General features: G+C 56.6%; 1 protein-coding gene across 1 annotated transcript in view; it reads right to left on the minus strand.

Moving 5' to 3' along the window:
* Nucleotides 1-7,487: 7,487 nt before the first annotated feature.
* The window catches only part of TPO (thyroid peroxidase), a 35,450-nt gene continuing 18,896 nt past the window's right edge, over nt 7,488-24,041 (minus strand). The window contains exons 9-17 of the mRNA XM_055580356.1: nt 22,790-23,045; nt 22,102-22,272; nt 21,108-21,345; nt 20,149-20,357; nt 19,500-19,670; nt 13,787-13,918; nt 12,563-12,662; nt 8,481-8,613; nt 7,488-7,677 (exon numbers count right to left, since the gene is read on the minus strand). Coding sequence (XP_055436331.1) covers nt 7,639-7,677; nt 8,481-8,613; nt 12,563-12,662; nt 13,787-13,918; nt 19,500-19,670; nt 20,149-20,357; nt 21,108-21,345; nt 22,102-22,272; nt 22,790-23,045 — 1,449 coding nt within the window. The 3' untranslated portion in view covers nt 7,488-7,638. The remainder of the gene's footprint in view (nt 7,678-8,480; nt 8,614-12,562; nt 12,663-13,786; nt 13,919-19,499; nt 19,671-20,148; nt 20,358-21,107; nt 21,346-22,101; nt 22,273-22,789; nt 23,046-24,041) is intronic.

Below are 24,041 nucleotides of genomic sequence, written 5' to 3' on the forward strand. Positions count from 1 at the left end.
ATATATGTGTGTGCATTTATTTGTATTCCTTTTGATCATTTTCCATTATAAGTTATTACAAGAGGTTGAATCTAGTTCCCTGTGCTATGCAGTGTGACCTTGTTTATCCATTTTATAGTGTGTATACGTTAATCCCAAACTCCAAATTCATTCCTCCCTCAATTTTTCCCCCCTGGTAACCATACGCTTGTGTTCTCTGGTCTGAGTCTGTTTCTATTTTGTAAATAAATTCATGTGTACCTTTTTTTTCTAATATATTTTACATGTGAGTGATATCATATGACATTTGTCCTTCTCTGTTTGACTTCCCTCACTTGGTATGATAATCTCTAGGTCCATCCATGCAAATGGCATCATTTCATTCTTTTTTATGACTGAGTAGCATCCCACTGCCTGTACCTAGCGCATCTTCCGTCCCCGTTCCTCTGGTGATGGACACGGCTGCTTCCATGTCCTGGCTGCGGTGAGCACTGAGCTGCGTGCGTCTTGTCAAGTTCGTTATCACCATCATCGCCGCAGTCCCACTGAGCCTGAGAGTGGCCCAGGCGGCTGGAGGGGGCGGAGTCTGGGCCCCACGCGGGACACCCAGGCTCAAAGATGGGAGCGGTGTTCAGGCAGGCTGCTCGGAGCGTCCCTTTGACAACGGGCAGGGGAGTAGAGCTCTGGGACCAGCTGCTGTCCACTCTGGTCCCGTGACTACCCACCTGCTCTCTGCCTTCAGTGCCGAGCTGCTGGAAGCAGCTGCAAGGCTCCTGTGAAGCCCGGCACCCCCTATTCCCCTCCCCAGCAGATCTGCAGGTTTGTGGAGTTCGGGGGATGAAACAGCAAGTTCTCTGTCCTAAAATAACCTCCCAGGCCCCAGATGGAGTTGCTCCTCCCGGGACCCTCAGGAGCATCCATGTAGAGGTTCTGCTGCCCCCAGGCCCAGTGCCGTGGTTGGCACACCCCACGTGCCAGGCCGGCACTGGGCTCCTCACCCCAAACAGGGCCAACAGGCACCCCAGACGCTCCCTTTCTGTTTCTCTTTTTCAGTCTTTCTTTTTGCAAAAGCTTCCTGCCCCCAGCCCACCCGTCTGCCAGTTCTCCCAAAGCAGGCTCTGCGCTTGGTGCCATGCTGAGTGACCTTTGCTGCCGTCACTTAAGCGGTCCCTCGACTTCACTTCCTGTGACACCCCCAGCTTCGCCGGCCAGGGCCTCTCTGCACACCTTGCCGAGGGCGGGTTCCGTGTTTCCCGGTTCCCGCAGGCACCGGCGGCTCGCGTCTACCCGTCTGTACCGAGCCTGCGCGGCGACAGACGGACAGAAGTAGCTGCTGAGGTGGCCGGGCTGCTGACCGCAGGCAGGCCTCGGAGGTGGTCAGCCTGCCCCACTGACGCGGCCTGGGGCCCAGGGGAGGCCGGTGTGGAGCCTGGAGGGCAACTGAGGACCCCAGACTCCCGCTCGCGAGGGGTGGGGCGGGGCGGGGCGGGGCGGGGCGGGGGTGGGGGGGGGGCGGCTCTGAGACTCAGAGTCCACCAGACTGGGTAATTTTCCTTATAAAGTTCAGTAACACACAACGGCAAATGTAAGTGACCCTCTCAGCCCCAGTTGGGCCTGTAACATGAGCGGAAAGTCATTTATGAATCTGCAGAGACGGATTCCGGCTGGCATGTGTGGTAAAACTGCACAAATCGCCTCGCGTTCTCTCTGGCAAAGACGTGAGCCGCTGCCAAGCTCAACACCCCACCCTCCTATTTCCCCCAAACCTTCGTTTTCTGGCTGTAGATCGTCGCAGCCTCAGCCTCCTCCCCTTCCTCTGAATTTCTGTGGTCCGCCCTGGCAATGGAAGCTTCTGAAGGAAGCATTTCTTACAAAGAGTACCATGTCCCCCTGGTGATGAGCTGCCCTGATGCAGGTTGCTGTAAATCCAGGCCTCAGGATGGAGAGTGGCCGCAGACTGCCATCCACCCCGGGAGTGCAGATGGCGATGGTTAGGGAGGCCGGGCAGTGAACGCAGGCTGGGAGGGCCGGGAGGGCAGCACCCCCCACCACCGAGCACAGGCCCAATGGGGAGACCGCCTGGGTGCCGCCCATAGGCAGGGTGCCCCCTGAGGGCCCCAGGAGCCGTGGCCAGAGGACACAGCGGCACACAAGGGCCATGCCCCGTGGGGCTGCCTGCTTGCACTGGGAGAGCACGCTTGCCGTTTCTCTGGTGGCATTTAGCGCACCCTGCTCGCTCACCTCCGATGTGCGGGTCTGGGTCCTAACACTGCGCTCCCCGGGAAAGGCCGGGAGAGGCCTCAGTGGATGGGAGCCCCGGAGAGGCCGCAGCCGCACGCGGTCCATCTGGCGGCCTGCCGGCGCCCACAGGGCGGGCCCGCTGCGCTCTGGATCAAAGCGCCGCGGCCTGGCCCCAAAACAAGTTTCGGAAACTGGAACCCGCTTCCTTACGTCTGCGGAAAACATCTCCAGGAGTGCCTCCACCCACTAAGAAAATAGGTTTCCCAGCTGAGGTTTCCACTGCAGCAGCAGGGCCAGTGTGGAGGGACCGTCTCCGGCTTCCCAGCAGGCCAGCCTGGGGGTCCGTGGGCTGACCGGGGGAGCCACGCACAGACGCGGTCGAGCCTGCATGTCCACGCCGGGCGGCGCCCCCCGCCCAGTCCCTGCCGGGCTTGGGGACGAGCGACCACCCTCGAGAAAGCTACTCCCATCCCCACCCCCACGGCCGTGGGGCCAGAGGCGCAGCCTTGAGGGGAAGCTGGGACAGAGTTGCCTTTCTCCAGCGCAACTTCCCGACCCAGGAATCAAACCAAGGTCTCTGGCACCGCAGGTGGATTCTTTACCAGCTGAGCGACCAGGGAAATGGGCAGCTTAAAGCGCTACCCACTTCTTTTGCAATGAAAGTAGTAAATGCAAAACTCTAACAGAAGTTGTAACAGAAGTCGCCCGACCCTGCGCTGAAACATGCGGGGCCCTGGGGATTTCAGGGCCCCGCGGCCCCGCCTCTGAGGATGCTTTCTCGCCTCCATCCTCCCAAAGCAGCGCGGACACACAAGCCGGGGCTCAGCCGCGTCCATGCGACGTGGGCTCTAAAGAGGGCGCCTCAGGAGGTGGGGCCCGTGGGGCGCGAGGTGCGTGGATGGACTCGGGGGTGGCCATCCCCGGGGGGAGCCCCACTTTCATTCTTGGAGGTTTTGACGCAACTGTCCGCCCAGTCTCGATTCTGCTGTGTATTTACTTTTTTTTTTTCATCTCATGAGCTCAGTACCAACCAAGCCGAGTGTATTTCACTGCAGAGGGTCCCTGGACACAGATTCCCCTTCACCCATGGGGGAGGCCGGGGGTAGGAAGGCTTCGTGCAGGAGGGGACACTCGTGAGTATTTCATTTTGTCTTCAGACCTCCAGGTAAGATGCCTCCTGCAGTTTATCACTGATTAAAAACAACTCTTAGAATGTTCGCAGTGAAATAAACTCTCTGACTCCCACGGGAATCTTTCTGAGAACACTCCCTCTATGGGAAGTGTGTTTTGTCCCGAAGTTGGGGCACCTGGCAGGGTGGCCCTCATGGTGGGCGCATGCCTGTGGGGTCCCCGGAGGACTGGGCGGGATGGAGGGGTTTGGAGCAGAGCAGAAGGGCGCTGACACGCACTGGCGCCCTGCCTCACTCTCTGGGCCTGTTTCCTGTCACTTGAGCCCTGCTCTTCAACAGCCAAGTCAGAGAAACGCTGCTGTGTCCAGGGACACATTTCACGGCTGAAACTCATTGTGGATAAGTTCACTTTCAGCCTAGAAGCCTTGTGAATAAGCAGAGAAGGCGATGGCACCCCACTCCAGTACTCTTGCCTGGAAAATCCCATGGACGGAGGAGCCTGGTGGGCTGCAGTCCATGGGGTCACTAGGAGTCGGAGACGACTGAGCGACTTCACTTTCACTCTTCACTTTCATGCATTGGAGAAGGAAATGGCAACCCACTCCAGTGTTCTTGCCTGGAGAATCCCAGGGACGGGGGAGCCTGGTGGGCTGCAGTCCATGGGGTCACTAGGAGTCGGAGACGACTGAGCGACTTCACTTTCACTCTTCACTTTCATGCATTGGAGAAGGAAATGGCAACCCACTCCAGTGTTCTTGCCTGGAGAATCCCAGGGACGGGGGAGCCTGGTGGGCTGCCGTCCATGGGGTCGCACAGAGTCGGACACGACTGAAGCGACTTAGCAGTAGCAGCAGCAAGTGTGGAAAAGTGCTAACAGCTCAAGGGCTTGCGGGACCTTGGACCAGCCCACAGGAAAGGCAGAAGGACACGGATGTGCTGTGCGTCCTTAAAGGCTGGGGCACTAAGAGTCTGCCCCACACATTCACCCCCAGTCCTGAACCCTCCACTTCCCTTTGCTTATACAGACGAGCCTGAATTCCACCCCAAATTCAGATGGTTCTTCAGGATGTCGGTCCACCTTCCTCTCAGTCTGCTGGCTTCTGAGTAAAGCTGCTATTCCTTCCCCATCACCTCACCTCTTGACTTGCTGGCCCGCTGTGCTGTGACCCCAACGGGACCTGGCCTCTCGGGGTGACAGCCGACAGGGACGGTGGTGGCACTGGAGTCCCAGGGGAGAAAGCGGGCAGAGGCAGAGGCTGCCCGTGTCCCAGGGGAGAAAGCGGGCAGAGGCAGAGGCTGCCCGTGTCCCAGGGGAGAAAGCAGGCAGAGGCTGCCTGTGTCCCAGGGGAGAAAGTGGGCAGAGGCAGAGGCTGCCCGTGTTCGAGGCACAGATTGGAAAAGACCCTGATGCTGGGAAAGACTGAAGGTGGGAGGAGAGGGGACGACAGAGGATGAGATGGCTGAGTGGCCTCACTGACTCAATGGACATGAGTTTGGGTAAACTCCGGGGGTTGGTGATGGACAGGGATTCCTGGCGAGCTGCCGTCCACGGGGTCGCAAAGGGTTGGACACGACTGAGCGACTGAACTGAACTGACCTGACCCCAAAGAGGTGGTCCTCTCAGTGGACACCTGGTGCCGCTCGGGCAGAGCCGCGGGCAGAGATGCCCTGGTCCCCCAGCAGGTGGTGCCATCCGCCCACAGAGTGGGTGGCTCAGGGCCCAGCTTACTCTCAAGGGAGGGTGGTGGGGGGTCTCCTGTGGTGGCCCAATCGTTATGTCATTAACGGGTCTTATATCAACAGTAAGAGCTTAGGAACGTGGGGCAGGCTGGCCCAGGACCTACGGGAGGCTGTGCCAGGAGCCGGCATATTGCATATTGAGTGCATATTGCATATTGAGTGAGGATCTGTAATAGCTCACCTGGAATTCTATCACTGCCGGGAGCCAGCGTGAGGCACTCCGCCCATGACAAAGGTCATGAGGAAGGAGGCTCGGCATACGCAAAGGCGGGATCGAGCCTCAGGAGTCCCCCTGGAAATTCTCGAGCATCTACCCCCAAACCAGAGTCTGCCTACTTTCTGCTTTGTGCTCTCACCTACACCTCTGACTTTACGGGGGGCTGTCTCCCACTACCTCTCTCTGAAAAAAGAGTTAGCTTACAGCTCCAGTTAATAATTCTTGGATGTGACAGTGTTTCAACCTACAAACTCCTTTGGAAATCCTCTAGCCTGCCTGAATGGGTTTTTCCGGCCACATGTGATTGTTCAGAGCCTCCCAACTGTGAGAGGCAGGAGATGTTCTAAACTGCCTAAACACAGATTCCTTTGAGTAGTTAAAAGATTGATTAGAAATTGTATTGGTGAAGGGTTTTTCACTTGTTGGGCCAATGTTTGCTGCTAAGTCTCCATACTCCTTACCTACTGTGTCCTTGGCAGTGTATTGATTGATATAATGGGTGTATAGAAATGTAAAATGCAGCTTTGTCCAATGCTTTTTGGAAGGCTGGTGCCTGACTTTGGAATAATCACCTTTAGAGAAAAATAAGTTTCTTAAAATGTTAACAGGCCTCCGGGCCAGAAGATGATGTCAATCACCTGAACTTTTGCATATGATAAGTTTGCAGGAAGAAAGCCTGGCTTGCTGCATGACTCTACCCCTTCCCCCATTATCCTCTATGCATAACTTAAGGTATAAAAACTACTTTGGAAAATAAAGTGCGGGCCTTGTTCACTGAAACTTGGTCTCCCCATGTCGCTCTCTCTTTCAACTTCCGGCTGAGTCTCCATCTGGAGCGCGGAACCCGCCATGCTTGCTAATTATGCCTGGGCTTCTAAGATCCGACCGGGGAGGCCTCAGTGTCTCCTCTCCTTCAGGAGAACGGAAGGACGCCTGCGGCCTACGTAAGTGGTGCAAACTTCTTGTCTTGAAGTTTTATTGGTCTCCCGCGTAAACCAAGCTACTCAGCCTCTTTTCTCCACTGAATTTTCCTACTGAGCTATCCTTATTTCAGCCGCTTTTCTCCACTGAATTTCCTCACTGAGCTATCCTCATTCTATTACTCTTTGTATCCTTAATTAACGTGTAATTAAGCAGTTGTTCCCTGACCCTCGCCTATGCCGTCTCTCCTTCGAATACCCTGGATCAGCTGGGGCTGGACCCCGGCAAGGCTGTATTTTTAGGTTACAAAGAGTAACAGCTGTTTCTCAGTGCAGCACCTTAACATGCAGAGCAGACCTTCGGGTTCCCGGTCAGCTGCCTCCTTGCTGGCACAGAGCTGAGCTGCAGGGTCTTGTCTATCCCCACCTTCCTGTGGCCTCAAAGCCCGACAAGCACAGGCCACAGGCACCTCTCTGTGCCCGGTTCTAACCAGGAGGAGGCTCCCTGTGTCCTGGGGAAGGAAGGACCCAGCAGGGTAGGGGGCAGAGCCCAGCACCACCTCCCAGCTGTCACCCCCTGCCCAGTCTCACTGAATCACCAGCTCCCTGTGTGAACAGGGGTGACGCTCCCCCAGGACCGCTCACAAGCCCACGGGGGTCCCTTGGAGGATGACTGAGCTGAGGGAGGGACAGGGAGGGGCAGAGAACGCCTGGAGCTGTGGGGACGGGTCTGGGAAGTGGGGCCTGGAGTCCAAGTCCGTCGGCAGGTTCCCAGATGATCGGACGACTCCCTGACCCTATCCCAGCCTCAGCCGTGGTCCTACCCGCTCCCGGGAGGACAGGAGGAAGGAGGGACGTGGGTCCAGGCGCTTGCGGTGACAGACGAGGTGCCCTGGGCTCACAGTGCATCCAAAGAATCAGCAGAGGAGGGGCGGGGCTGGGAGGAAACCCAGGTGGAGGTGGGCGGTCGCGGGAGAGGGAGCAGAATGCCAGGCAGAGACAATGAGGCCCGTGGGGGGCGGGGAAGTGACCATTGTTCCTCTGGTGGAGGGGAAGGGTCATGAATATGCAAAACTGTAAACACCTTCTCATGCCCCGCCCCCAGGAGGGGCCCAACCCTACAAAACGTAAATATGCCTCATATGAAAACACATTCTCATGGTGCCCCCCCCCCCGCCGCCCCCCGCCCCCAGCTCCAGGAGGGACGCCTCTGGTGTGCTTACAAATAGAATCAGACGACCGTAAGGTGGTGGGATTTATTCGCCCGGGCCCAGTCAGCGTGTCCTGAGCAGGCAGTGGGCAGCGTGCAAGGGTCCTGTCACTCCACCCCACGAGAGTCCAGGCGAACGTAAGCGCTGTCTGACTCTGGCCCGTGAGCAGCACACGCGCCCCACACAGGGGTGGGGGGCTCCTACTTGCAGAGGAGGACTTGGGATCCACAGGCCGGGCCCTAGGGAGAGAAGCCCTGGTGAGCTTCAGACCAGCGGGAAGCCACATGCTGGCCCCTGGAGACTGGTGAAGGCCCACCTGGGTGCTGCTCCGGGGGTCGCTACAAAGGCCTGTTTGGGCGCCTCGCGGCCCCTTCTTGCTCAGGGTGGCGGGTATTCTTGGTCCCAGGCTTGCAGGCAGGTGCCAAGGCTGATTCCACTCCGCCTCCAAGGATGGGATCGTTTTATCTCCGAACACCACCTAGCCCTGAGTTCCAGGCAGGCCCCGGGGCATAGCAGTGACTTTTTAAATATTACACCATTGGGATCATTCGTGCTTATAAAGTAAAAGTAGCGAAAAGCAAGCTTAGACTGATTCTTTCACACTAATTTTAACTGTTTCCTTTTCTTAAGAAGCGCACTGTAAAAGTCGACGCTTTCTTTCAGCTTCTGGCTCCTCTCCCGGCAGCATCAGCTGGCACTTGAGACAGTGGATGCTGACGCCTGAGAGGGACCCTTGGGCTGGAAGCCTTTCGTACAAATGAAAGGCATCTCCAGTCCTTTCCCTCTGGGTCACTGATTCCAATGTGCCTCTACATTTTAAAAAGTAGGTTAACACTTCGACAAATTAGCATCTGCCATGAATGCAGTTCGTAGGAGAAGGAACCGGGCAGAGGGAAGGTGCCTGGGGGTGGAGCTGGTGTCAGATAGAAACACAGGAGGGCCAGGCTGATGCGCCCGCAGCCCCAGTGCTTCCAATGACTTCCTGGGTCTTGACAGACACCCATGAGGCTGCAAACCTCAGGAAGGCCCTCTGTGAACTCACCTGCTCTGCTAGCCCCGTGGAAGCGTCCCGCGGCAGAGTGCACACTTCCCGGGGCTTCCCACGGCCCAGCCAGGAAGGTCCTTCTCCCTCTCCCTCCACAGGCGGCAGAGGGGACTTGGGGTCGGCAAGCATCCTGTGGATAAATGTGGCCTCTCAGTGGTTGTCACCTAGAGGGGCCTGCACGGGGCAGCCTCCAAGGGCCACTCCCAGCGGCACCAGCTCGCTCCTCAGACACGGAGACGTGCTTTAGATTCAAGCCACCATTTTGGTTTAGAAAACAAAACTGGAAATTCCGTGGAGCACGGCTGGAGGCAGATGCCTGGGCCCTGCTGGAGCGTCCGAGGAGACTCTGCCTCGGGGAGCCCAGCATCACCCCGAGTGAAGGGCAGGAAGGACAGCAGAGGTCACGGTGTGCAAGTTGGGGTGCCTGGACCGCTTCTCAGACACAATCTCAGCCTGAGCCAGTGGGGACTTTCAGAAACGCGTCCAAAGAGGTGAGGCTGCCTGACTGGGGGTGGGCCATCAGCCTTCAGCTCTGAGCGACCCTGGGGGAGGGTGTGGGGGGGAGGGACGGGTGTTGAAGGGGCTGGGTCCCAAGTAGGGGGTCACGGGGCCCTGTGAGGGGTAGGAGGGGAGGAACAGGGGGACTGAGACAGGACCCACAGAACACAGCGTCATGGGCTCTGCTGGGCCAGGGGCCACGTGGGACACCAGCCTCCCTGGACGTCAGGACAGGACACCAGAGTCTGGGTCCCCTCGCTGGATGGCAGGGCAGGAAAACTGGGCTGAAACTGCCTCCACTCAGCCCCCTCACACAAGGACACAGCTCTACGGTTTTCTCAAAGAGAGACTGATAAATCGCAAAAGATTGACAGCAGCAAAACAGCAACACTCTACACGACAGGCCCAGTCGTCTGCAGCCGCTCTTACAGCGACAGCGAGGGGTGTGTCCTCTAGGCCAGCTCTGGGCTCTGGTCGGCAGAGCTGGCGAGGCCAGTCTCCCAGCGGGTCACCTCCCCGTAAAGAGGAGGGGGGACGGGGAAGCGGGTGTGCTGACCTGAGGTGCGAGCCCAGAAGGTTAGCCCTTGGGCCCAGGAGAGGCTGCCCCGCCCGGGTCCCCATCCCAGCTTCTCCAGGGTAAGTGGGCAGCATGCGAGTTAATGCTTCTCTCCCGCTACAATCGCATGCCAGCTGCCTAAGGCACAGGGTAAGGCTTGTCCTAAACAAAGAAGACTCTGAGGACTTCCACCTCACACCCTGAGACTCAGGGTGGGAAATTAAATTTGGGACAGATGATGAAACAAGAGCATGTGGGAGGAACTGAGGTGTGCACCCCACCGTTTCCGTCATCTGACTGATGACTGACTGGGAAACGCGATCTGGATGAAATTCACCCTGAAAGGGTTGACCTGAGACATTCAGAGCACAGGAGCAAGCAGGCAGAGACGCTCTCAGGACTGGAGCCTGATCAGCAAGATGGATGTGCCCAGACAACTGACCACAAATCAAGCTTTTAGTGCAAAAGTTGCACAGAAAAATATTTATCTTGGTGAATATAATTTCAATGAGATAAATAATGTAAACAGTGGTGTTTTTATTGCATGAAGAAAGCTGATCGGACAGTTGGTTTGATGGCATTCTCTGTGAATCCATCTTTCAGTGGAAACGTGTCAGTACTGGTATATTTCTGGCTGAAATTATGTTAATAGTCATTACCCCAAAATGTACAGGCTTAGATCTAAAATAGTAGGGGAGGGATAAATGGGGTTGGGGACGGGAGAATCAACACGGAATTAAGGTCAAGGCCCCCAGAGCGCCTGAGAGGTGTCCTAAGAGGTGTCTCTCTCGGTCTCTGTCTCTCTCTGCGCATCTCTCCATCTTTGTTTCTTTCTCTGTCTTCATCTCTGCCTCTCTGTCTCTCTCTGTCTTTATGTCTCTCTGTCTGTCTCTGTCTCCCTCCGTTGTCTCTCTATCTCTCTGTTTCTTTCTCTTTGTGTCTCTGTCTCTCTCCGTTGTCTCTGTCTCTCTGTCTCTCTCCGTGGTCCCTCTCTGTCTCTCTACTCTCTCTGTCTCTCTCTGTCTTTATGTCTCTCTCTCTGTCTCTCTGTTTCTTCTCTGTCTCTGTCTCTTTCTCTGTCTTTGTGTCTCTGTCTCTCTCCATTGTCTCTCTGTCTCTGTCTCTCCATTGTCTCTGTCTCTCTGTCTCTCTCTGTCTTTATGTCTCTCTCTGTCTGTCTCTATCTCCCTCCATTGTCTATCTCTCTGTCTCTGTTTCTTTCTGTCTTTGTGTCTCGATCTCCCTCTGTCTGTCTCCATTGTCTCTGTCTCTCTGTCTCTCTCTCTTGTCTCTCTATCTCTGTCTCTTTCTCTGTCTTTGTGTCTCTGTCTCCCTCTGTCTCTCTCCATTGTCTCTGTCTCTGTCTCTCCGTGGTCCCTCTCTGTCTTTCTATCTCTCTCTGTATCTGTCTCTTCTCTGTCTTTATGTCTCTCTCTCTGTCTCTCTCTGTTGTCTCTCTATCTCTGTCTCTTTCTCTGTCTTTGTGTCTCTGTCTCTCTCTGTTGTCTCTGTCTCTCTGTATTTCTCCGTGGTCCCTCTCTGTCTCTGTCTCTGTCTTTATGTCTCTCTCTCTGTCTCTCTCCGTTGTCTTTCTGTCTCTGTCTCTGTCTCTTTCTCTTTGTGTCTCTGTCTCTCTCTGTTGTCTCTGTCTCTCTCCGTGGTCCCTCTCTTGTCTTTCTATCTCTTTCTGTCTCTGTCTCTTCTCTGTCTTTATGTCTCTCTCTCTCTCTCTCTCTCTCCATTGTCTTTCTGTTTCTTCTCTGTCTCTGTCTCCCTGTCTGTCTCTCTGTCTCTCCCATCAGACCCCTCCCTTCCACTGGGCTGGAATCATCAGGGCTGCAGCGTGCAGATGCGCAGGGGCTCAGAGGAGCCTCTGGGAGGAGGGGCTGTGGTTTAGACTCCTTGCCTCAGGACTCTGAGGATGCAGAGTGTCCAGGGCCCCGCGGGAACTCGGGGGCTCACGCAGAGGCCCACGTGGTCCCATAAAGAACTCCTGCCCCTCCCCTCTCTGCCAGCAGTCTCCCTCCCTCCATGGGCTGACAGGTGGCTCAGGTAAGAGACACCTGGAAACCAAAGTCGTGTCTGTAGGGGCTTCTCCAGGCTCCAGAGTCTGCAGTCAAGTGTGACAGATGCTTCCCTCCCAGAGGCCCTCAGGAAGGTGCTCATTTAAATTGAAGAGAACAGCTACTTCTCCCGAGTCAAGGGGGGAGGCACAGCATTCTTCATAACAATAAGGTGACTGACGTTTGCGAGCTCTGCAAACGCAAAACTGCACCCGAATGCTACGCTATGGTAACACCAGCTTCACAGTGGGAGCGTTTAGCAGGTGACTACAGAGCCAGCTGACTGGGGCTGCTTGCCTAAGCCCATCTCATTTTTATTGCTTAACTGATTTCTTGGTATCCAATGGTTTTAAGAACTGGTAATAGCTAAGCTTTCAGGACCAGGGGATTGTGAAAACACAGGGGCCATTCCCTGACACCACACCCCTCTAAGACTCCTGGTCTGCAGTCAAGGTGTCATCTACTGGTGTGCGGGAGGCTGAGCTCCCGGGAAGACAGGAACCCAGCACAGGCTGCCGGGAGCACAACGTCAGCATGACGTATGGACTCGGGCTGGGTGCTGCACCCAAGTCTTAGAAGCAGGACTCCTGTAGCCAGCAGGGGAGAGCTGGCCCCAGGCCGATCTGAAGGTCTGCTCTTGAGGGAAGGGAGAGGAATGAAGAATAAGGTTTTACTCAGGAAAGACCTCTCTTCTCTGAGAAACCTTCGTAAGAACAAGAACCTTCGTCATTCAGCACAATGGCTTAATCGGACCAGCGATCCGGTATCACCGAGCCTCCATCCAGATGGTGGACACCCTCTGCCTTGTAGGGTTGCTCACCCTCAGTATTTGGGGCTAAAGGCAAGTCAGGAAGCAAATGGCTCTAGACACAGACGGGCACCAATGGAGACAGCCAGCGATCACCACCAGCTTCAGATCAGCCGGGCCCAAGGTGGGGAGCCGCTGCGAAGTGGGGACTTACCACCTGCAAACCACCGTCCAGGTGAGACCGGCCAGACTGCAGACGAGCACGGCACCCAGCACCAGGGAGACCACAGATGCCCGCGGGAGCCTCCCGGAGTCTGGAACAAGGGCGGAGCCTGTCGGTGAGCCTGCCAGCCAAGGACTGGGGCCAGCCTGCCCGCCCGACCCCAGCCCCGGCCCGGGTGCCCCAACCCTGGGAGCCCAGCAAGCTCTGTCCCGCTGGCCGTCCATCCCCGGCTGGCCTCTGCTGCTCTTGGAGCTGAGCTCTGCTCCTCCCGCGGGAGTTTGCTGAGAGGTCTCGCCCTGGTAACGGGTGCTGCTGCAGGAGCTGGAAGCCAAGTTAAGATTCCAGGCCTGCAGCGGTAAGGCTGTGTGACCACCAGCAAGCTGCTTACCCTCTCTGTTGTGCACACAGGGCTCAAATCCCGTGCTTCCCCCTCAGAGACAGTTCGGGGGGGCTGAAACTGAGCGTCTGCAACAGGGTCCGCACCGCCCCCCACCAGGGTTCACGGCCTCCTGTGTCTCAGGCACAAACCCGCGGGCCCTGATCCCACCCAGCGTCAGAGAATGTGGGTTTGGGAAAAGCGAGGCCACACGATGACCTGCAGTCACCCTGAGTTGGGGCACAGACACCCCCGGCTGGCACAGAGGCTGTGGTCTCACCCCGAGTGTGGGCACAGACACCCCCTGGGGGGCAGACATCCCCTGCCTGGCACAGACATCCCTGGCGGGCATAGAGGCTGTGGTCTCACCCCGAGTGCAGGCACAGACACCCCTGGCTGGCACAGAGGCCATGGTCTCACCCCGAGTGCGGGCACAGACACCCCCGGCTGGCACAGAAGCCGTGGTCTCACCCCGAGTGCGGGCACAGACACCCCCGGCTGGCACAGAAGCCGTGGTCTCACCCCGAGTGCGGGCACAGACACCCCCCAGAGGGCAGACATCCCCTGGCTGGCACAGACAACCCCCGTGGGCATAGAGGCCATGGTCTCACCCCGAGTGTGGGCACAGACACCCCCGGGCGGGCAGACATCCCCTGGCTGGTACAGACACCCCTGGCTGGCACAGAGGCCGTGGTCTCACCCTGAGTGTGGGCACAGACACCTCCCAGCGGGCAGACATGCCCTGGCTGGCACAGACACCCCCGGTGGGCACAGAGACCGTGGTCTCACCCCCTGGCTGGCACAGACACCCCTGGTTGGCACAGAGGCCATGGCCTCACCCACACAGGTCCTGCCATCCTCGCCGGGCACATGGGGGTCGCTGCACTCACACTGGAAGCCGCCCTTGGTATTCTTGCACCGCGCGGACGTGTGGCAGGGGGGGTCCACTTCATCCTCACACTCATTGATGTCTGCACACACGATGGGAGGTCAGTGCCCAGCCTCCGCGCCCCTCCCCAGGAGGCCAGCCCCTCCCCAGTCCTGTCTCTAGTCCGGAGCAGGGGGATGTCACCCCAGGCCGGGGCCACACCTCCCGGCTCCTGCCCTTTGAAGGAGAACACCCCCTGAGCCCCCTCCCCCGAGGCCGTGTGCCCGTCAGCCCCTCAGGACTCAGCTCGGCCCATGGCCGCCTTCTGCCCCACTGGCCTGACCACTTCTCCCGCCCCGTCTATGGTGGCCACCAGGCCCGTGACCCCCCAGTTGGCCTGGGACAGGCCCCTGGGACATGGCCTGGAGGCACAGGTCATGCAGGCCACTGGGCCTTGCTCAGACATGGAGACTTGGCCTCCCTGGGAGACAGTGGCGCCGTCCGAGTCAGCCCGCCCCGAGCTACAGCGTCCAGCCCGATGGTCCACACTGGGCCTCCACCACCGGGGAAACGCCGGGCGTGCAACAGGAGCCGAGACCTGCCCCCCGGGCTTGAGCTGAGCCCCCAAAACGGGGAACGTGTGCAGCCCCTGTGGTCTCCCACCTGAACCCACGACTACGCTAAGTCCTCAGGCTCCCGTGTCTAAATAACTAGCCCTCTATTTGGGCCGATTCCAGGAGACTTGGGCTGGGGCAGGCGTCCAGAGATTCGACATGTCCCACACCTGTATTGCATGACCGCACACCACCCCGGGAGTGATGGAGAGCTGGTTAACAGAGAGCTGGTTAACGTGGCATCAGACGCATCCAGACGTCGCCGCATTAGGCCCAGCCGGGTTCCGGGTTCCAGAGCCACGCTCTGAAGGAATCCGGGAAGGAGGCCTCGCCCACCATCCGCCCCGCGTCCACTGTGCTCATGGCTGAGCCCTCACCTGACGGGGTGCCCGTCCCGGCTGTGCCCACGTCCTCCGGGGCAGATCTAGACGCGTGAAGAGGCAGAAATGCCTTCAACCCCTCGGTTTCCAGGCAGCTCCCTGTGCCGTCGGTTCGTCTGCAGCTTGAACCTGGATGTCGCCCAGAGCCCCTATCTTGCTGCCTAGTCGTCCTTCTGGCACCTGGAGGGAATGTCTGCACCTTCCCTGCGGCAGCCCCCGCCTCCCCAGGTCTCCTCTCCACGACTCAGAGTCTAGAGGCTGGGGCCCTTCTGGGACAACACTTTTAGAGTCCCCAGAATTGGAATGAAAATCTTGTATTGTGATGACCTATACACAACAGGAAAGTTACCATCGTCCCTGTTTTTCAGGGCACATTCTGGTCGAATTAGGTACTTTCACAGGCCATTAACTAGGACCCTGCTCCATCTCCGGATGGTTTCCTCTTCCCAGATCGAAACTGTAGAACTGAGCAAACTGGGTCTTGCTTTGATTCCCTGTGCACCGGCCCGATTCTTGCCTGAGTCCACCTCCCACCACTCTGAGGTCCTGCTAACACGGCTGACATTGGGGTGCTTCTCCCGGCCCCGCAGGCGTCCTGCTTCTGCTCCGTGGTCTCTGCTCTGGGTGCCTCCAGGAGCAGGAATGCTGGGCCCCCGCAGGCAGGATACCGAGGTCTCGCCGGGAAACGGCGACCTCCAGTGGGGACTCTGCATCCTTGATGCCTCCAGTGGAAACACTTCTGCTTCACTGCAGGACTGGCTCTGCCAGCTCCGTCCCATGAGCCTCTCTGGAGTTCCAGCCTCTGCTGCCGGCTCTGTCCTTCGCCAGTCATTCACCTGTCGGCAACTGTGAGGTGGCACCTGGGGCTTCCTTTCTAGAAAGATGACTTAGGGATGGGGGCCACTGGGAGGGCATCCTTTCTTTATCCAGGCAAACAGTCTCTGGAAGGCAGTGATGCCCACAGGCACTTCTGGGGGAGGGAGGTTATGTGTGTATGCATTGGGGTTTCCTTTTAGTTCTTTTCTTAAGTTGAAGTATAGCTGCTGTACAATATTATATAAGTTATTTTACATTATATTATATGTTACATTATACAAGTAATAATGGGTTGGTGCTAATGGTAAAGAACCCGCCTGCCAATGCAGGACACACAAGAGACACAGGTTCCATCCCTGGGTCGGGAAGATCCCCTGGAGGAGGCCGTGGCAACCCACTCCAGTGTTCTTGCCTGGAGAATCCCATGGACAGAGGAGACGGGAGGGCTACAGTCCATGGAGTCACAAAGGGTCAGACACGACTGGAGTGGCTTAGCACACATCCATGCACACAAATTATATTACATAATTTATATTATGTTCAGTTCAGTTCAGTCACTCAGTCGTGTAAGACTGTTTGTGACCCCATGGACTGCACCACACCAGGCTTCCCTGTCCATCACAAACTGCCGGAATTTACTCAAACTCAGCTTGTCCATTGAGTCAGTGATGCCATCCAACCATGTCATCCTCTGTCATCTCCTCCTCCTGTCCTCAATCTTTCCCAGAATCAGGGTCTTTTCAAATAAGTGAGCTCTTTACATCAGGTGGCCAAAGGATTGGAGTTTCAGCTTCAACATCAGTCCTTCCAATGAATATTCAGGACTGATTTCCTTTAGGATGAACTTGTTGGATCTCCTTGCAGTCCAAGGGACTCTCAAGAGTCTTCTCCAACACCACAGTTCAAAAACATCAATTCTTTGACACTCAACTTTCTTTATAGTCCAACTCTCACATCCATACATGACTACTGGAAAAACCATAGCTTTGACTAGATGGACCTTTGTTGGCAAAGTAATGTCTCTGCTTTTGAATACACTATCTAGGTTGGTCATAACTTTCCTTCCAAGGAGTAAACATCTTTTAATTTCATGGCTGCAGTCACCATGTGCAGTGATTTTGGAGCCCAAAAAATAAAGTCAACTACTGTTTCCACTGTTTCTCCATCTATTTCCCATGAAGTGATGGGATGGGATGCCATGATCTTAGTTTTCTGAATGTTTAGTTTTAAGCCAACTTATTCACTCTCCTCTTTCACTTTCATCAAGAGGCTTTTTAGTTCCTCTTCACTTTCTGCCATAAGGGTGGTGTCATCTGCATATCTGAGGTTATTGATATTTCTCCCGGCAATCTTGATTCCAGCTTATGCTTCATCCAGGCCAGCGTTTCTCATGATGTATTCTGCATATAAGTTAAATAAGCAGATGACAATATACAGCCTTGATGAACTCCTTTTCCTATTTGGAACCAGTCTGTTGTTCCATGTCCAGTTCTAACTGTTGCTTCCTGACCTACATACAGGTTTCTCAAGAGGCAGGTCAGATGGTTTGGTATTCCCATCTCTTTCAGAATTTTCCACAGTTTATTGTGATCCACACAGTCAAAGGCTTTGGCGTAGTCAGTAAAGCAGAAATAAATGTTTTTCTGGAACTCTGTTGCTTTTTTGATGATCCAGCAGATGTTGGCAATTTGATCTCTGGTTCCTCTGCCTTTTCTAAAACCAGCTTGAACATCTGGAAGTTCACGGTTCACGTGCTGCTGAAGCCTGGCTTAGAGAATTTTGAGCATTACTTTACTAGCCTGTGAGATAAGTGCAATTGTGCGGTAGTTTGAGCATTCTTTGGCATTGCCTCTCTTTGGGATTGGAATGAAAACTGACCTTTTCCAGTCCTGTGACCACTGCTGAGTTTTCCAAATTTGCTGGCATCTTGACTGCAGCACTTTCATAGCATCATCTTTCAGGATTTGAAATAGCTCAACTGGAATTCCATCACCTCCACTAGCTTTGTTTGTAGTGATGCTTTCTAAGGCCCACTTGATTTCACATTCCAGGATGTCTGACTCTAGGTGAATGATCACTCCATCGTGATTATCTGGGTTGTGAAGATCTTTTTTGTACAGTTCTTCTGTGTATTCCTGCCACCTCTTCTTAATATCTTCTGCTTCTTTTAGGTCCATACCATTTCTGTCCTTTATTGAGCCCATCTTTGCATGAAATGTTCCCTTGGTATCTCTAATTTTCTTTAAAAAATCTCTAGTCATTTCCATTCTATTGTTTTCCTGTATTTCTTTGCACTGTTCCCTGAGGAAGGCTTTCTTATCTCCCATCAGACAAGAAGGAACTCTGCAGTCAAATGGGTATATCTTTCCTTTTCTTTTTTGCTTTCCCTTCTCTTCTTTTTACAGTTATTTGTAAGGCCTCCTCAAACAGCCATTTTGCCTTTTTGCATTTCTTTTCCATGGGGATGGTCTTGCTCCTTGTCTCCTGTACAATGTTTGAACCTCCGTCCATAGTTCTCTGTCTATCAGATCTAGTCCCTTAAATCTATTTCTCACTTCCACTGTATAATCGTAAGGGATTTGATTTAGGTCGTACCTGAATGATCTAGTGGTTTTCCCTACTTTCTTCAATTTAAGTCTGAATTTGGCAATAAGGAGTTCATGATCTGAGCCACAGTCAGCTCCTGGTCTTGTTTTTGCTGACTGTATAGAGCTTCTCCATCTTTGGCTGCAAAGAATAGAATCAATCTGATTTCAGTATTGACCATCTGGTGATGTCCATGTGTAGAGTCTTCTCTTGTGTTGTTGGAAGAGGGTGTTTGCTATGACCAGTGCGTTCTCTTGGCAAAACTCTGTTAGCCTTTGCCCTGCTTAATTCTGTACTCCAAGGCCAAGTTTGCCTGTTACTCCAGGTATCTCTTGACTTCCCACTTTTGCATCCCAGGCCCCTATAATGAAGAAGACATCTTTTTTGGGTGTTAGTTCTAGAAGGTCTTATAGGTCTTCATAGAATCATTCTACTTCAGCTTCTTCAGCATTACTGGTTGGGGCATAGGCTTGGATCACCATGATGTTGAATGGTTTGCCTTGGAAACGAACAGAGATCATTCTGTCGTTTTTGAGATTGCATCCAAGTACTGCATTTTGGACTCTTGTTGACCATGATGGCTACTCCATTTCTTCTAAGGGATTCCTGCCCACAGTAGTAGATATAATGGTCATCTGAGTTAAATTCACCCATTCCAGTCCATTTTAGTTCGCTGATTCCTAGAATATTGACATTCACTCTTGCCATCTCCTGTTTGACCACTTCGAATTTGCCTTGATTCATGGACCTGACATTCCAGGTTCCTATGCAATATTGCTCTTTACAGCATCGGACCTTGCTTCCATCACCAGTCACATCCACAACTGGGTGTTATTTTTGCTTTGGCTCCAACTCTTCATTCTTTCTGGAATTATTTCTCCACATCTCCAGTAGCATATCGGTCACCTACCAACCTGGCTCTCCCATCAGGAAGCTTCCATAAGCCTCTTAACCTTCTCCATCAGAGGGCAGACAGACTGAAAACCACAATCACAGAAAACTAACCAATCTAATCACATGGACCACAGCCTTGTCTAACTCAATGAAACTGTGAGCCATGCCGTGTAGGGCCACCCAAGACGGACAGGTCTTGGTGGAGAGTTCTGACAAAACGTGGTCCACTGGAGAAGGGAATGGCAAACCACTTCAGTATTCCTGCTTTGAGAACCCCATGAACAGTATGAACAGTATATTATGTTACATTATAATATTATACAAGTTATCCTTAATTTGAAAAATGCAGACACAGGGTCGAGTCTTGCAGAGACACACCCGTTGAGCCACTGACCTCGACAGACTGGAGGCTGGGAGTCCCAGCCACGTCGGGTGCAGGTGACCTGCTCGGGCCCTTGGAGCTGGAATCCGTGATGACAGGAGAACACCAGCACCCGCCGCCCAGACTCCTCGCAGAGCAGGAAGCCCCCGTTCTCCACTTCGTCCGGGAAGCCACAGGCGTCGTCTGGGCGAGGTCGGCCGGGGACCACAGTCAGCGCAGCACGCCTTCCAGTCCCTCCTCTGCAGCTGCACCCCCAGCCTCCCAGGAGGGTCAGGTCCCCAGTCTCCTCCCTCCAGGCAGGACGCAGCTCCAGGCCCTGCCCAGCTCTGGCCCTCCCGCTGACCCCTGGCCCGGTCAGGCCTCTAACTCCTCCCCTCCTATCAGCCTTGCCCAGGCTTCCCGCCCATCCCCTGGAACCCCATTAATCAAAGGCGACCACAGTCCACACCGCACATGGCGGGGATGGGTCTCAGCCATCTGACCACCCTCCCGAGCCTGGGAGTCGCAGTGGCTCCTGGGCAGGCACAGGCTGTAGCCCAGGGAGCAGCTGAGCAGGGAGACGCCCCCAGACAATCCTCTCCTCCCCTCCCCTCCGAAACACGGGGCTTCCGCCCCCAGATCCCGACCTTGACCCTCGAAGAGAAGCTCGTGGTTCGGGTACCTGGAGGAGGGGCCTCCCGCCAGGCGCGCAGGTCCATGCCTGGGATGCGGTCACATGACTCGAAGTCCTGGGGCCACTGCCCCACCCGGAAGGCGTCGCGGGGCACGCGGGTGAGGCCCGTGTTGTCACAGATGACGCGGGACAGCGAGTGCCGGCCCAGCTCGCGCCGCTGGGCCTCCGTGAACACCGCGCGGTGCTCCCACCAGAACCTGCGGGGACATGCATGAGGACATTCCTGTGAGAGCCCAGGCCGGGCCCGCGACCACGCCTGCCCACCCCGGTGCCCACACTGCCCCCACCGCGGGACACCGCGCCAGGCCATCCAGGGTCTTGGGGGCAGGGCCGCCCCCCACCAGGCGGTGACAGTGATGCAGAGGGGCCGCAGCCTCAGGAGGGGTTGCGTCCTCAGGAGGGCCTGCGGGCTCAGGAGGGGCCGCGGCCTCAGGAGGGCCTGCGGGCTCAGGAGGGCCTGCGGGCTCAGGAGGGCCTGTGGGCTCAGGAGGGCCTGCAACCTCAGGAGGGGCCACGGGCTCAGGAGGGCCTGCGGGCTCAGGAGGGCCTGCAACCTCAGGAGGGGCCGCGGGCTCAGGAGGGCCTGCGGGCTCAGGAGGGCCTGCAGCCTCAGGAGGGGCTCCGGCCTCAGGAGGGCCTGCAGCCTCAGGAGGGGTTCCAGCCTCAGGAGGGGCTCCAGCCTCAGGAGGGGCTCCAGCTTCAGGAGGGCCTACCCTGCAGGCCCTTCCCCGGGGCCCTCCTCCAGCCCGATGGACGGATCGCAGGGCAATTCCAGTGCTGCAGACAGGCTCCCTTCCTCGCCAGACGCTGCATAGCCATCAGAGCCCAGAGTGGACCTAAGCCCCAGAGCGCTCCCCTCTCCCCGTCACATGAAACCCCGCCTTTTGAGACGAGCCCTCTGCACCGCCCGCCCTAGCTCCTCAGAGGGAGCTGACTGGGGCCCCTACCGGTCGCCATCCCTCAGGGCCTTCATCTGCTTTCCCACGAGGCAGGCGAACAGCGGACCAGTCCGCGCCCCTGGGAGGAAGCTCTCCACCAGGCCGCCCAGCCACACGTCGATGTTGTCGGGATGCCCGTACAGGTCCAGGATTCTGTCGGCGATGCTCCCGTTGGCGGTGGCCGCGCCCAGGTCGGCCTGGGTCTCCAGTCTGGACAAGCCGCAGAACTGCCGCCACTCATTGTACCCTGGGGGAGAGGGCCAAGACTGCCTGTCCCTGGGGTCCGGATGCCCCCCGCCCGCCCACCCGCCAGCTGGGGCTGTGGCCACAGGGTCCCGGTCACAGCAGCCCCTGGAGGCCCCATGCCCAGCAAACCTGGCGCTGGACGGTTCTAGCCTGGGCGGTGGGGGCTCTCACAGCCTGTCCACAGACCAGTGGGGAGTCCTGCCCTGCTGCTCGCTGCTGGCCTGGGCAGTTCCCCCAGGAGGGCTCAGTCTTGGCCCAGCACCGCGGCTGGGACCGGCTCTGGGACACGCATTCTGGGCATCGGGTATCCCTGCTGTCTGTCACGGATGCCTGGCAGACTCCTGTCTCCCCACCTGTCTCCCTTCCTGGGCACTCTGTTGTGTCTTTATCACAGAGTCTAGGCCCGACGAGAAGGTCCTCACTCTCCCCAGCAACCGGGAGACTGGACCAGCGACAGCCTGGAGGCAGTGGGGTAGTGCCCACTGGCCCCATGGATGGTCAGAGAGGATCGGGGGGAGGTGGACACTGCATCCTGGGGCCCGACATGCTGCTGTGTGTCCGGGAAACAGCCTCGCTTCCCCGACTCACTTCTGCTGGACACCTGGGCCCCCTCCCCGGACGGGGGCTCAGGACATCGGCTGCTCCAGGGTCTGAGAAAAGCTGAATGGCCTTCAGTCTCACAGCTGATGTGCCTTACAAGCCGCTTCCTGGATGCGGGCAAAGCCGCAGGTTCGGCTCTCTGCACATGGAGGCCCACCTGGCAGGCCGTGGTCCCGGCCCCGCTGCAGGTTGATGGATGCCAGGTCCAGGGTCCCTGCGTCCGACAGCACGAAGAGCCTCTCCGTCAGCTCCTCGTTCAGCAGCTGGTCCTGCACCTGCAGCTTGGCCGGTCTCGCCAGCAGACCCCGCATGACGGGGTCCACGCCGCCTGGAGGAGGCAGAGAAGAAAGGTGCGCCCTCAGCTGAGTCCGGGAAACAGAACCAGGCCTTGATAGCGAACTAGGCTGCTTCTGAACAAACATCTCTCATGAGCTCAGGAACTCCACGCCCCCCAGGGATCCCCAAGTCTCCCGGCCCTTAGGGTGCCGCCTGGTGGTGGAGTCTCCCATCCAGACCCCCACAGCCCGACCACCATGTGCGTTGGAAGGGACTGGGTGGCGGCTCAGGGCAGGGCGTCGGTGTCTGTTTCTGAGCCACAGCAACATTACAGCAGAAGGAAGCGCTCGCTGAGTCTGAAGTGCAGACCAGTGAATGAAGCCCAGGTGGCTGAGAGCGCCCAGGGCCCTGCCTGGGCGTTCTGGAAACCCAGGACAGGGAGCGAGTCTGATGAACCGGGCTTGTCGTTTAAAAAACGCTTTGGCTGTGCTGCTTCTCTCAAGAGCATCCAGCAAGCAGGCAGGATGCCACCTGGCTCCTCTTCTCGAGGGTGGGCCAGGGGTGCCCACCTTCCTCAAGGAGCCGCCAGGGCCGGAAGAAGGCGTCCCTCAGCAGCAGGTGGGGCCCCGGGCGCTCCTGGAAGCGGGCGTCCAGCCGCCGCACCAGCGGGTGGATGGTGGCATGGCCGAAGCGGAAGGCGGCCGTGGAGAACACGTTGGACACTGTGGGGTCCACGCTGGGGTCGTAGCCCCTGTAGGGGCCCACGTGCCGCCCAAAGGCCTCAGGGCCCAGGATTCTGGGGACGTAATCGCGCAGCGTGATGATCTGCAGACAAAGGAGAGCTGGTGGGAACCCAGCCCAGACACTGGGTCCCAGCCCGGGCCACGGGGAGGGGCTCCCTTCCTGTACAAGCCTGGGGGCCGCCACACCCCCAGGGTTGTCTTTGGGGGTCATGCCATCTGGCAGAGGAGCAGGAGATAGGAACAGTATCTGTTCCAAATACATTCCCGAGTTCTCGGCCTTTGTGGAGTTGGGTCAGAGACAGCCCCAGACGCCGTCCGGGCCAGGCCTGGCCCAGCAGGGCTCAGCGGCCTCTGCTCTGAGCCCTCCGTGCCTGGGCTACCGGGGCTTAAAAGCGGACAAGGAGCAGGCCCATCCTATGTTGAGGTCGTTGTGTGGATCTGGACGAGACCCACCTTCCTCCTTTGTAACACAAGATCTACAGGGTCGTGGAGGGGTTAAAGGGCTGCTATCCAGGGTCTGCTGCAGGAGCGCCCACATCAGAGACCCGCAAGCAGACACCACCGACTTAAAACAAGGCCCCCCATCAGCCCCGTGAGACCAGTGGACTCAGTAAACGTGTCTGACGGGTGCAAATAATTTTTCCAACATCACTCAAGTGAGAATGGCCAACTTGACTCTCCATTCACTATCCTCTGATTTGAGGTTTGCTGCTGCTACTGCTAAGTCGCTTCAGTCGTGTCCGACTCTGTGCGACCCCAGAGACCACAGCCCACCAGGCTCCCCTGTCCCTGAGATTCTCCAGGCAAGAACACTGGAGTGGGTTGCCATTTCCTTCTCCAGTGCATGAAAGTGAAAAGTGAAAGTGAAGTAGCTCAGTGGTGTCCGACCCTCAGTGACCCCATGGACTGCAGCCTTCCGGGCTCCTCCGTCCATGGGATTTTCTAGGCAAGAGTACTGGAGTGGGGTGCCATTGCCTTCTCCGGATTTGAGGTTTAAAATATCATAATCAATCTTTTTGCTCATTTGCAAATCTCATACAGATTGTTTTTCCTTTTGATTTTCTCCATTGTATCCGAA

This window comes from Bubalus kerabau, chromosome 4 (assembly GCF_029407905.1).
Source record: "Bubalus kerabau isolate K-KA32 ecotype Philippines breed swamp buffalo chromosome 4, PCC_UOA_SB_1v2, whole genome shotgun sequence".
Classification (NCBI taxonomy): Eukaryota; Metazoa; Chordata; class Mammalia; order Artiodactyla; family Bovidae; genus Bubalus; species Bubalus kerabau.